The sequence below is a fragment of the Canis lupus genome, chromosome 21 (genome assembly GCF_048164855.1).
Source record: "Canis lupus baileyi chromosome 21, mCanLup2.hap1, whole genome shotgun sequence".
In the NCBI taxonomy this organism is placed as follows: domain Eukaryota; kingdom Metazoa; phylum Chordata; class Mammalia; order Carnivora; family Canidae; genus Canis; species Canis lupus.
The window spans coordinates 19,252,060-19,265,081 of record NC_132858.1 but is presented as its reverse complement, the minus strand read 5'-3'; the positions used below and the strand labels follow the sequence as shown (position 1 = coordinate 19,265,081).

The following is a 13,022-nucleotide window of genomic DNA, read 5'->3' as shown; positions in this document are numbered from 1 at the left end:
TTATTTTGAGAGAGTGAGGCTCCACGGTGAGCAAAGAGCCTGATGCAGGGCTCAATCTCAGGACACTGAGATCATGACCTGAGCCAAAACCAAGAGTCAGACACTAAGTCAAATGAGCCACTCAGGTGCCCGTAAATTGTTTTATGCCAGCAGTTGATAGTGATTCTAGCGAAGGCTATTATAAAATGTAGGAAAAACATTTCCCATACTTCAAGCATTAATGAACATTCTTCATGATTTATGTTTTATCTGACTTACTAGTATGAATTACTTAATATTTTCCTTGACTCAACTTAAATTCAACCCACACAGTTTTTGTTACGTATCAATATGTACCATACTGGTTCTACTTTGTAATCTCTCTTTTTTAAGTAAATACAAACAAATGTTTACATACTCGTTCATGTGTCACCTAAAACTTTCCTTTACAAGAACCAGTAACTCTGAAAACTCTGAACATTGTTAAAATGAAGGCCTGCAGGGGTGTGTGTATGTGTGTGAGAGAGAGAACTTGGCAGGAGGTTGTCAAAGCAATCATGAAAGACAACCACACAACAATTCCTGAAACACAATCACCAGCCGTTTGAAAGTCTAACAGTGTGTATACTGAATGGGAACATGTGTCAGAGAGGAAAAGTGGTCAAGTCTCCACTCAGAGAACTCAGAGAAGGGCCAACGGGACCATTCTGTTGCTCTAGAGCAGAAGGCTCCAGCTGCAGGCCCACAAGCTACCAAGAGGCAGTGGGTGGCCTTCAGGTGGCTACAGTCACAGTTTCGTTGCCCTGCCCAATGCCCCAGAATGCAACACAGCAGAGCAGCTGCCATGCTTGAGTTGGGACTCCATTTCTTTGGAGTCCAGCCCCCTTTCCACTATAGCAAGAGCCACAGATGTCTTTGAGTGATGTGGGGACATAGTGGCAGTAGTTTATTCATGATTTCTCCCAATTCTATTCCTTTCTCTCTTTCCATTTCTTCCACCCATTTCTCTCCCTTTTTTCCCCCTACACCCCAACTATGGTTCTCTCTCTGCCGAATTTAATGTGCCTATGCCTTATGGGTGTTAAATAAATATCATTTTTAAGAAGCTATGGGGAGAAAAACCCACTGACTACTTAGCAATGGCACCAGCCTTGAGTCATCTTCTGTCTTTCTTCTAGAATCAGACTCCATGGAGTTTGGAAAAGAGAATGACTGCTTCCAAGGAATCTATGAAGCAATGTCTATGACTGATGCACCTCTTTCCCCCGATGATTTCTCCACATTCCCCAGTGAGTCACTGAGTGCATCTAGCTGATCCGAAAATTCAGTGTGGTTCCCCCACAGGCTACCACGAACCACATCAGGCATAGTTGGCAAATGTGTCTCTGGGATGAGAAGGGTCAGTGAATCTTGCAGTGAACTTGCTGTTGATAGAAGAGGCCTTGACCTTCATCTTGACCTATATTCTCGCCTCTTCAAGAAGACCAAATCAGAGAGATGCTACAGCAAACACTGCATGGCCCTAAAGATCATTAGCAAAGGCCAGGAAGGGTTCTAAATTTCACTACAAACAAATCATTAAGTCATTTGATTGCTACTTTGTACTTGAAAGTTTTTAATTTCTAGGTCAAACTTACCTGAGTAACAAATCTTAAATATACACACACGGATTTGTGTTCAGTAACATCCACAAGTGAACAGGTTGCATTTTTCAATTTGCTCCTATGTTTTACTCTACAGCCTGGCTTCTGTTACAACAGACTCCTTTCATTCAGATCTGAGGCACCATTCTATCTGGTACCACTCTCCTGAATATCTGCTGTTGGTCATTTATACAACCATTTCCCTAAGAGTGTTCCCAGAAGATTATCTTGATCAGGTTATGCTACGAAAGAAAGAAAGAAAGAAAGAAAGAAAGAAAGAAAGAAAGAAAGAAAGAAAGAGAGAAAGAAAGAAAGGAGAAGGAGGTGAGGGAGGAAGGAAAGGAAGGAGAGAGAGAGGGAAGAAGGAAAAGTGATTAGTGTTTTGGGAAACACCAGCCCTACAAAGACTGCTCCACGATAAAAGGTCCCAGGTAATGTGTTTGTAATCTTCAAGAGGAAAGTAAAATATGCACTTTCCCACCCTTAATTACCCAGGGATTTTTTTTTTTTTTTTTTTTTTTTTGTGCCATCAGAGGGATGTGAGCCTTTGAAAGTAGGCCACCATTTTGAGAAATGCTGGCTTGTTCTAGAAGAGAAGAGGATATAATTTCTCATGGCAACTTTTCCTCTCAGCAACACTTGAGAATTCTAAGATCTTTGTGCTGTTGGAATCTGGCGTACTTGCTCTCTTAGCATAGAATAAATCTTAGGAAATAATGCAAATAAATTTTGGGAAAACCAAGAAAAGCATTTTGTTTCTAAGGAGCAATAGAATCCAAATGAGACTCATATTGTCTGCTGCAGTACACAAAGTACTTTTATATCCATAACCTCACTGATGATCCTTTCAACAGACCTCCCAAGCGGGATGACTTTGCAGGGGGAGACACTGGTTTCACTGCCAGAACATGGGCATATAGTAACAAAGGAAGAGCGATTGAATTTAAAACAGTTCCTGAAATGTAAGCGTCTTCCCCCTTGGCTTCTAGTCTTCTATAAGGTTCATCCCATTTTTTTTTTTCATGTAGGAAAAACCGTTTATCAATAATATCCAGAAAAAGTCAATGTACTCTGAACAGCATGAACCTCGTAGTATCTTTTCTTAAAAGCATCCTTAAACAACTTGTTTCTCATGCTATAGATCAAGGGGTTCAGCACCTGGGTGAGGAATGTGTAAACCACAGATACTCCCTGGGCCCTCTCTGGAGAGTAACTGGGGTTGGAACATCCCTACTGCAGCAGGACCACAGTCAGGTGAAGGGAGCAGGTGGAGAAGGCCTAGGGCCTCCCCTCGGCCAAGCGAATCTTCAGGTTGGCGGCCACGATGAAGACAGAGGAGGGAATGATAAACAGGAAGGGGATGGCCAGGACGGTGATGCTGACCATATAATTTGTGGGGTAAGTTTAATTTACATTTCATTTTAATCTCATAACACCTTACTGGATCTGTTGATCAATGTTTAGTGCTTCAACTCCACAGCTGAGGAAGCCACAATCCCCATAGGTGGGTTGACTTGTCCAAGTTTGCACAGCTGGCCAGTGGCTGATCTGAAATTTTAAACCACGACTACTGATGTCCTATCTCACCCTCTTCTGTCTATTTGTGTGAACAAGAAGAGGATTTGAGGGGCCACACAGTGGCCATCTAAAGCTGAGTTACAGCCTGCCTGATATTTTTAGTTAAAAAAGGGAATACTTTTTAAAATAACTATTTTCTATAAACTAGGCAGTAGGGCCATTGCTTGCTTAGTTCAGGCTATTAGAACAAAGCGCCACATACTGGGTGGCTTCTAAACAAAAGAAACTTATTTCTCACGATTCTGGAGGCTGGAATTCTGAGATCAGAGTGCCACATGGTTGGGTGAGGGCCCTCTTCCACACTCTCAATTATATCCTCATACAGTAGAAGGAGCTAGGGAGCTTTGTATGATTTCTGTTATAGGAGCACTAATACCATTCATGAGGACTCCACTCTCATCACCTAATTACCTCCAAGAAAGTACCACCTCCAATTCCATCACATCAGGGATTAGATTCAATATATGAATTTTGAGGGACCACTAACAACATTCGGCTCATACTAGGCCACTTCCTTTCCATAGCTAATGCCACTAGGCGTCATTCCAGTAGGCTCAGACCAATGAGTAAATAAAATCAAATTAGAATATGATGACATTATTTTATGCTGTTCAAATTTGATTCCACTGGAATACCATTATGAAACTGGAGCACGTTGATGGATGTGTAATGCAAGAAAAGAAAACCAATCATGTCCAAATCCTGTACGGCAAGTACAAGACTGGCTTGTTATTAATGCAGGATATATGTATTCCAACTCTTGGATAAAAATGATAACCAGAAACTTTCTCTTCTCCAATTCCTACCCAGACCCTGGTTAAGTAAAATAGTGTTTATGGAGGATTTCCTGAAAGACATGCTGGCCAGTCAGGCTCTAACAGTTTAGGTTTATTCCCTAAAATCAAGTTAGAAAATTTGAGAAATTCTAGAACATCCTTTTATTGACCATAGCCATCCCTTCCAGAACTGCTTTTAAGGGACTTAAACATCAATGTCACACCATCAGCTTACACTGGGAATGAGCCCTAGAAAATTCATCTCATATTTAGTATATGTTATCGTGGTTAAGGTTACAGGCTTTGAAGTTAGATGATGACAGCACTTACTAGCTGTGCAATCTTGGGAAAATTACTTAGTCTTTCTAAGCCTCAGTTCTTTACATATAAAATACAGATAATAATGGTAATTATCTTATAAGATATTGTGGGAATCAAATGAGTTAAAATGTACTAAGCACCTAAACAATGTCTCGTATATCCTTCAGTGCTCAATAAATGATCGCTAGTGTTATTATTATAATTGCTCGTATGTTGTTTAGTATGAAATATCCTCCTTTGAAAAATTATGGGAAAAGATTCTTTTATATCTGAGATTTAACAAAAAAACGCATTAATATTTCTCCATATTTCTACTATCTATTATTATATGAGCTCTGAATTGTCAAACAGGATTGAATTTTATTCTTATCCTTGGCTAGTAGAAATCTCAGATACCTGTAGGTGACCGAGGTATAGACTGCAGAGAGCACGTGGTTTGCATTTCTGCACAGCAATTTTACTGCTATATTCTCTATAATCCTGTCTAAATTTTTCCTTTACCCCAATATTCTTGCCTGTGTGTTTTTAACATTTGTATCGGATATATTTTTAAGCTGCTTCACATTTTTTTGTGGAAGCAGAATGGAAACAGAATAAATTAAAAATAGAGAAGTAATGTATTAATTTCAACAAACACCATTGCTATCAATAAAATATCTGTTGAATCTCCGCACAAACACAACTAAAAATACTTGGATGAAAATGAATAAATAAATAAATAATCAAACAAAAATAAATAAAAATAAAAATACTTGGATTCCCCAGGAATTCTTGCCATCAGGACTCCATATTACCCCTCCTTCTCACGTGTAACATAATCAGATATGGAATAGGCTAGTTTTTATCATCAATTGCACTTGCAACATCAAGAAGAGAATGGGATTCTCTTCTTTTTGTCTTACTAAGGAAGGGATCTTGAAAATGCCTCTCCCTACTCTCACTTCTTCTTCTGGTCCCCGCCACCAATCTCCCTAACAGCCCTGCTCATTGCCCATTTGGGTTCTCCTGTGAGAGTCACAAGAGCCATCTGGTGCCATGAGAAGCACCTGATTCTACTGCTTTGGGAAGGGCGGATGGGACCAGCAAGAAGGCGGGACTTGAAAAACTTGGTAAAAGCCGTTTGTTCAAGCGCCAATTGACAGAGGATTTAAATAAATAAATAAACAAATATTGATCGTGGTTTCTTCTGTACTTTCCTATCACATCTTTACACATTCATTATCTCACTGGACTGTCAACCCAACCCCCTTGAGGTAGGAAGGCTGCTGTTATCACCATCTTCTCTCTTTCATGAAGGAAAGGTTAGGACTCAAGTTTGTGGTTGGACCTTAAGGCTGGGTACCCAGCACTTACCAGAAAATACAAAGAAAGAATAAGCCATTTCTTCCACCCTGAGGAGCCTTATAGACTTATTTTTTTAATTTAAATTCAATTAGCCAACATATCATACATCATTAGTTTCAGAGGTAGTGTTCAATAATTCATCAGCTGTGTAGAACACCCAGTGCTCATCACATCACGTGCCCTCCTTAACGCCCATCACCCACTTACAGACTTATTACAGAGGCAATGCCAAAACACATGAAACTTGGTTGTATAAAAAGAAGTATGGGGGATCCCTGGGTGGTGCAGCAGTTTAGCGCCTGCCTTTGGCCCAGGGTGCGATCCTGGAGACCTGGGATCTAATCCCACGTCGGGCTCCCGGTGCATGGAGCCTGCTTCTCCCTCTGCCTATGTCTCTGCCTCTCTCTCTCTCTCTCTCTGTGTGTGTGTGACTATCATAAATAAATAAAAATTTAAAAAAAGAAGTATGATTTAGTGAAAAGAGGAAGATCGCCATCAAAGGAGTGGCCAGATGGACTTTATTAAGGCGGTGGGACTTGAGCAGGCAAAGAGAGGGGTCAAAAGATATTTGAATACGTGACTCCATTGGGCCTGCATCTGTCAGGGAGGTAGGCTCTTCAAACAGGTAACAGGCCAGCATCCATTATATCAACTTCAACTGTGTCCCTGTGTGTCCAGTCATTCATCCTTTTCTTCACTGACACTCCTGTCCAGTCCTTATTCTAAGTCATATGAGGGACGAGGCTGGCTAAGTGGGCAGGGTCAATCCAGGGCTTCCTCACTGGACGCCACTAAAAAGCAGAGGAACTCACACTGAAGAGCATTTTGCAGGCTGAGAGAGCCATGGAGACAGTTATTTCTCCACCCCTTCCTTTTAGCTTTGGAGTTTTCCTGTCCTTTACATCATGCCCTTATTCCTGGTTTGGGGAATATTTTTTCTAGGAAGAAATATTTCTGGTCTCCTGACCCAGCACATTCTTGCCATAAGTCTCCTTATTGCATCAGTCACCTCTTGATTCTTTATGCTATAGATCAAGGGGTTTAGCACTGGGGAGAAAAAGGTGTAGACAACGGACACTGCCCGGCCCTCTTCTGGGGAGTAGCTGGAGCTGGGGCGAAGGTAGATGAGGCTGCAACACCCATATTGCAGGAGAACGACGATAAGGTGGGAGGAACAGGTGGAGAAAGCCCGGCGCTTTCCCTCAGCTGAATTCATCCTCAGGATGGTGGCCACGATGCAGCCATAGGAGAGGCAGATGAGGAGGAAGGGGACAGCCACAGCCACCACGCTGAGGGCATAGAGAGTTGCTTCATGCAGGCGGGTGTCTGTGCAGGCCAGGCGCATGACTGCAGGCATGTCACAGAAAAAGTGGTGGATCTCATTGTGGCCACAGAATGGAAGGTGGCAGATCAGAATGGTCAAGGGCAGTGACAACAGGAATCCCAGCCCCAACGAGCCCAAAGTCATCTGCCCACAGAGCTCCCAACTCATGATGAGGTTGTAGTGCAACGGATGACAGATTGCCACGTACCTGTCGTAGGCCATGACAGCAAGCAGGACACAGTCAGACCCGCCAAGAAGGATGAACAAGAACATCTGGGCCCCACAGCCAGGGAGAGAGATAAGCATCCGCCCCATGGAAAGGATGCCAGCCAGAGTCAGGGGAGCAATGTTGGTAGAGTAGCCGATCTCCAGCACGGCCAGAACAAAAAGGAAGAAGTACATTGGGGTATGGAGGGAGTGATCTCTCCAGACCGTCAGCCCAATGGTCATGTTTCCAACAAGACTTCCTAAGTACAACAGCAAGAAGGCCACAAATAGGAGGGGAACCACCGCTGGGTCTGTGGAGAAGGGGTGGAAGTGGAACTGGACCACTCCTGTCTGGTTTTCCTCTTCCATGAGACCTGGTATGAGGAAAGAAGTCATGGGAAAAGTGACTCTCCTGTCCTTGAACCTGGAACAGGCCCAGCCGTGTAAAAAACACAGTCTGCAATCCCTGAGTATTTACCCTCACTGCTTCCTTTGGAGTTCAGCTACTGTTATCTTGCCCGGCCACTGCTTACTCCACTAGCTGTGTGACCTTGGAGAAGTTGAAGTTACAGACTCCAGCGCTCTCCTTTTAATCACGGGGAGAGTGTAACACCCACCTCCAGGGCGTGGTGAAAATTAAATGAGTTCCCATGTCTGAAAGTGCCGAGCCTGACACACTCAATAGGTTCTTTGCTTTTTTAATTTTAATTTTATTTTTTAAAATTTTATTTAAATTCAATTAGCCAACATACAGTACATCATTAGTTTCAGATGTAGAGGTCAGTGATTCATTAGTTGCATAGAACACCGAGTGCTCATTCACATCACGTGTCCTCCTTCATGCTCATCACCTAGTTACCGCATCCCCCATCCACCTCCCCTCCAGCAACCTTCAGTTTCCCATGGTTAAGAGTCTCTCATGGTTTTTCTCCCTCTCTGATGACTTCCCATTCAGGTTTCTCTCTCTTCCCTTATGACCCTCTGTGCTGTTTCTTATATTCCACATATGGGTGAAAACATAGGTTCTCAATGGGGTTTCCTATTTTCATTCTTTCCTTGATCTTCATTCCTTTTTTTTAATAAGCAAACATTCCTGATCATTCACATGCCTCTTTAGTACTCTGAGTATCCCTTTACCACACCAGCACCTTAAAAATACAAATTTATACAAAGAACATACAATTCTTATATAGATCCCAGAAGGCAGGCCCTAAGGTGCTGCCTTTAGCCGATAAAAACGTGGCCCTGGAAGCCCAGATGAGTTAAATAGCTCACATGGCTATCTTCCCCAAAGTCAGGATTTTGTAATCGTATTTTTTTCCTTCAACATTCAACTATCAGATTGTTTTGTTTTGTTTTGTTTGCCAAACATGAACCCTACTCTCATTTTGCCCTCTTTCGTATGTCCACCTGGTGGACACTATGGTGTCTACCCTGGATAGAGTTTCACGCCCTCATACGTGGCTCACCCACCCGCCAATCCAACTTATACTTTTAGATCCAACCCTCTTCAACACATTTTAAATCATATTACTCCACACTGACTTTAAGCTTAAAGAGCAAAAGAACCTCAATTTTGTCAATTATACTTCAATAAAACTGGTGAAGAAAAAGTAAAGAAACCTCTATTCTTGTATTACACACCAATTATTACAGGTTGAGTCACAACATATTTTTATAAGTAAAATTAGCATGATTCACGGAGTGAGGTGGGAGTTCAGGAAACCACTCCCTGAACATACCCCACTGCCCCATTTCACTACCCATATCTTTATTCTAAGTCACTAGGTCATTATGCACATGACCCTTAAATTGTATCAAGTTTGAATTTGCTGCAAGGTAGATTTGCATATGCATGAAGTATTTTCCGATGTTTATAGAATTTTCAGTTACATTTGAATGGCCACAGATACAGAGGGCTCTTTGCACTGATCTTCTCAGGGGATACTTAGGCCAGGCCAAAAACACTGTTCTGCTAAATTACAGGGGTGGGACCAAAACGCAAATTAATTATTTTTGTTGTTTAACAACTGAGCCAAGTTTTAATATTATGTTTTCTTTGGATTTGGATTTTAAGGATGATCCTCGGTGCTGCCAAAGTTGTGGAGAAAAGAGCACTGCCAGGCTCGCTGGTGAAGCGGTAAAAGGTTTGACATTTTGGGAAAATATTTTTCAAATGCTCATATTTTGTCAAAATACGGACAATTTTCCAAGCTGGGTAATACAGACCTAAGCATTCATTATACTGTCCTCTTAATTCGTGTAGGTTTGAAATTTTCTAAATAAAAAATAAGCATTTGAATTTAAGTTGAGTTATTCCGCTTCAGGACTTTAAAGTCAGAAATTAGTCTAAAATACAACAACCATAACAACCACCAAAAGCCTTATACACAAGGCAAAAATCACAGCATAATTGTAATAGAAAATCATGAAACCTAATACAGAATGCTAGATTCAGTTAATGAAAACCTATGCAGTTGTTTAAAATTACATTCATAAAGACAATGTAATAACGTGAAAACATTTGTGATATAATACTACACAGAAAATGAAACTCAGAAAGTTATGGTCTCTACACCACACAGAAAATTCAGTCTTTGAGTGATGAGCCTGAAAGATATGTTTCCTGTTTTATATTCTCTAATGTCTCATAATAAACGTCAAACTCTTATAATTTTCATCACAAGCTTATAACATGATAAAATGAGAGACAAACAGTGTTGTCCTCAAATTGCAGAGCACAATATTTTGCAAATTTTTAGAGCAAAGTAAACAATTTATACAGAATCTTTCTTTAAGTAAAGTATTTGTCTCATCACAATTGACCACCACATTTTCATTAAGAAAAGTATTGTTGGGGGCACCTGGGTGGCTCAGTGGTTGAGCGTCTGTCTACCTTTGGCTCAGGTCATGATCATGGGGTCCTGGGATGGAGTCCTGCATTGGGGTCCCTACATGGTATCTGCTTCTCCCTCTGTCTATGTCTCTGCCTCTCTCTGTGTGTCTCTCATGAATAAATAAAGAAAATCTTTAAAAAGAAGAAAAAAAGAAAAGTGTCATTGTGTGAATGCACTTAGTCCTTCATCCAGATAGCTTGTGGTCAATCAGCTCCAGAAGGGAGGTAAAGGAAGGTTGCTTTTCCAGCCAGCCTGCCTTCCTTAAAGATGGAATGGAACAGCCTCTGTGCATCAACTATTCCAGGGAAACAGCCCCACCGGGCTCCACGGAGCACCATGCACTGCCTAGGAAGTTCTGATGTGGAAACTTGAACCTGGCCCTTCATACTCGGTACGGAGACAACACCCCCTCTTCACTCTACATTGTCCACTCTTGAGTTACTTGTGTACATGTCTGTCCCCCTGGCAACGCAACACACTTGGAGCTTCTTTGAGGGCAGCTTCTATATTTGCCTGTATACACACACTCACACACCAGCTGCCAATGACCAATGCAACTCAACTTTCAAACAATAGTTAAGCCAGCCTGACTAAAGCCAAAAATCCTGAATCACAGCAGGGAAAACTAGAAAAAAAAGAATAAGGTTAAAATACTAGCCAACATGTATGGGGTTCCTGCTGATGTGTCCTGCATTACAAATAATAATAACGGGAGTGGCTGGGTGGCCTTGTTGGTTAAGTGTCTGCCTTTGGCTCAGGTCATGATCCCACCGTTATGGGATCAAGCCCCGTGTCAGGCTCCCTGCTCAGTGTGGAACATGCTTCTCCCTCTGCCTCTGCCCCTGTTGTGCTCTCTCTTTCTCTCTCAAATATAAATAAACTCTTTTTAAATTTTATCTATTCACGAGAGACACAGAGAGAGAGAGAGGCAGAGAGACACAGGCAGAGAGAGAAGCAGGCTCCCTATGGGGAACCTGATGAGAGACTTGATCCCAAGACCCCGGGATCACGAGCTGAACCAAAGGTAGACACTCGGCCACTGAGCCACCCAGGTGTCCCTATAAATAAAATCTTAGAAAAAAATAGCTAACCTTTATTGGGTGTCAGGAACTATTCTAAGCCCTTTATGCCAATTAACTCATTTACTCTTATAATAAACTTATGAGGTAGGTGCCAGTATTTCTTTTTTTTGAGGTAGGTGCTATTATTGACCTTATTTTACAGATGAGGAAATCAAAGCACAGATTCTAACTCTGGCCAAAAGGCTGAAGATTGCATACGCTTAATTAACCACAAGTCCCAGTTCCATGGGACTTGTCGTGGGTTCGTTCCCACAGTTGTCACCTTTGTGTGGTGAAGCTTTACACATGTGCCCTTGTGGCAGGAAAATGATTTGCTGTATTCCATTTCTGGGAGACAGTGCATCATCTGTTAGTTGGGAACCTTTAAAAAAAGAAAAAATCTCCTACTGCTGGGAATTAATTCCAAAGAAGAAAGTCAAAGGAACAAGAAAGTATTCGCATAAAGCTATTTCTAGCAGTATTGTTCCTGTATCTAAAAGAAAGAAGCAAATCACACCACCCATAAGGGACTAAAACGTCCAATGGTTAAAGAGTAATTAAATGATATGCCGTATGAACTCAGTGAATTAGAAGGTCTTTGCTAAGAAAAGAGTAGACAGTGTTGAAAAAACAGGAAGTGTAAATAGAGGGCTGTCAGTTTAAATATAAACATACTAGGTCAAGTACCCTACCGACCATGATCACAGCACAGTGAAATTTTATAACCGGACAAAAGCCATGAGAGACCATAGACAGTTAGAAATATGTGTTGTTAACAGAAATGAGTATGTTTGCATGTTTTTTGCAAATTTTTTGTACTAATCACCTACATTTTTTAAAGTATCTTTTTAAAGATTTTATTTATTTATTTGAGAGAGAGAGCATGAGCAAAGGGAGGGAGAGAGGAAGGAGTAGACCCCCCCCATGAGCAGGGAGGGGGGCCCCCACCCCATGAGAAAGGAGCCTGAAATGGGCCCGGATCCCAGGACCCCAGGATCATGACTTGAGCCAGAGGCAGATGCTTAACCACCTGAGCCACCCAGGCACCCCTAAAGTATTTTTTTTTAATAAAAAAAAGGGAACCCATCATCAGAGAGGCTTTTTCTAAAGAGAAGCCTAAACCTACCTCAGGCTGGTTGAATGTCACTGGGAGAGGACGTTAGCAGAGGACTCCTTAAGCATTTATTTTCTTCAGAGCTTGGAAACATTCCATACCATTCGGGAGCTAGGGAGGCTGCGCTGCGGAGGCTCCTGAAACTTCTCCTGAGGGATGCCAGAGCCTGAGCTTAACCAAGTCCCGGCTCTCCCTCACAAGAGCCTCACTGAGCCCATGTATCTGACACTTATTTATTGAGCACTTACTCTGTTCCCTGACACTGATGTGGAAAGTGGAGAGAGAGCTGTGAATGGGAGAGAAAAAGCCCTTGGCCTGATGAAGTTTACATCTTCGCAAGGAAGAACAGACACGAAATAAGAAAAAAAATCATAAAAAAAAAAAAGAAAAAAATCATATAATTTTAGGTAATGACAAGTGCGTATGGAAGATAAAGCAGAGGAATGGGGGTGGGTGTAGGCAACTTCAGCTGAAGGAGTCAAAGGAGACCCCCCTTGGGAAAGTGACTTGAAGGAAGGCCTGAAAGTGTAAGCATAAAGAGCAGGTGCAAGATGACTACATCCTAGAAATCTACCGTACATCATGCCTATAGTTAACAACACTGTATTATGCACTAAACAGATAAAGGGGATTTGAGGTACAAACCTGCAGTTATAAAATAAGTAAGTCACAGGGATTAAATACAGCATAAGGATTGTATCCAATAGTAACAACTTTGCATGGTGACAGACGGTAACTATGCTTATGGCAAGCATTTCACAATGTGTATAATTGTCGA

General features: G+C 41.7%; 1 protein-coding gene and 1 long non-coding RNA gene across 2 annotated transcripts; one reads left to right on the top strand and one right to left on the bottom strand.

The window, feature by feature from the left end:
- The first annotated feature begins 1,151 nt into the window (after positions 1 to 1,151).
- Positions 1,152 to 10,087, top strand: LOC140612822 (uncharacterized). The gene is made up of 3 exons (XR_012013941.1): positions 1,152 to 1,268; positions 2,764 to 3,020; positions 9,250 to 10,087. It is a non-coding gene; the product is annotated as an uncharacterized lncRNA (long non-coding RNA).
- On the bottom strand, positions 5,817 to 7,594 carry LOC140612821 (olfactory receptor 10V1-like). Its single transcript, XM_072790948.1, has one exon. It carries the CDS (start codon positions 7,566 to 7,568, stop codon positions 6,540 to 6,542), a length of 1,029 nt encoding a protein of 342 aa, XP_072647049.1. The 5' UTR covers positions 7,569 to 7,594; the 3' UTR covers positions 5,817 to 6,539.
- Positions 10,088 to 13,022: the final 2,935 nt, after the last annotated feature.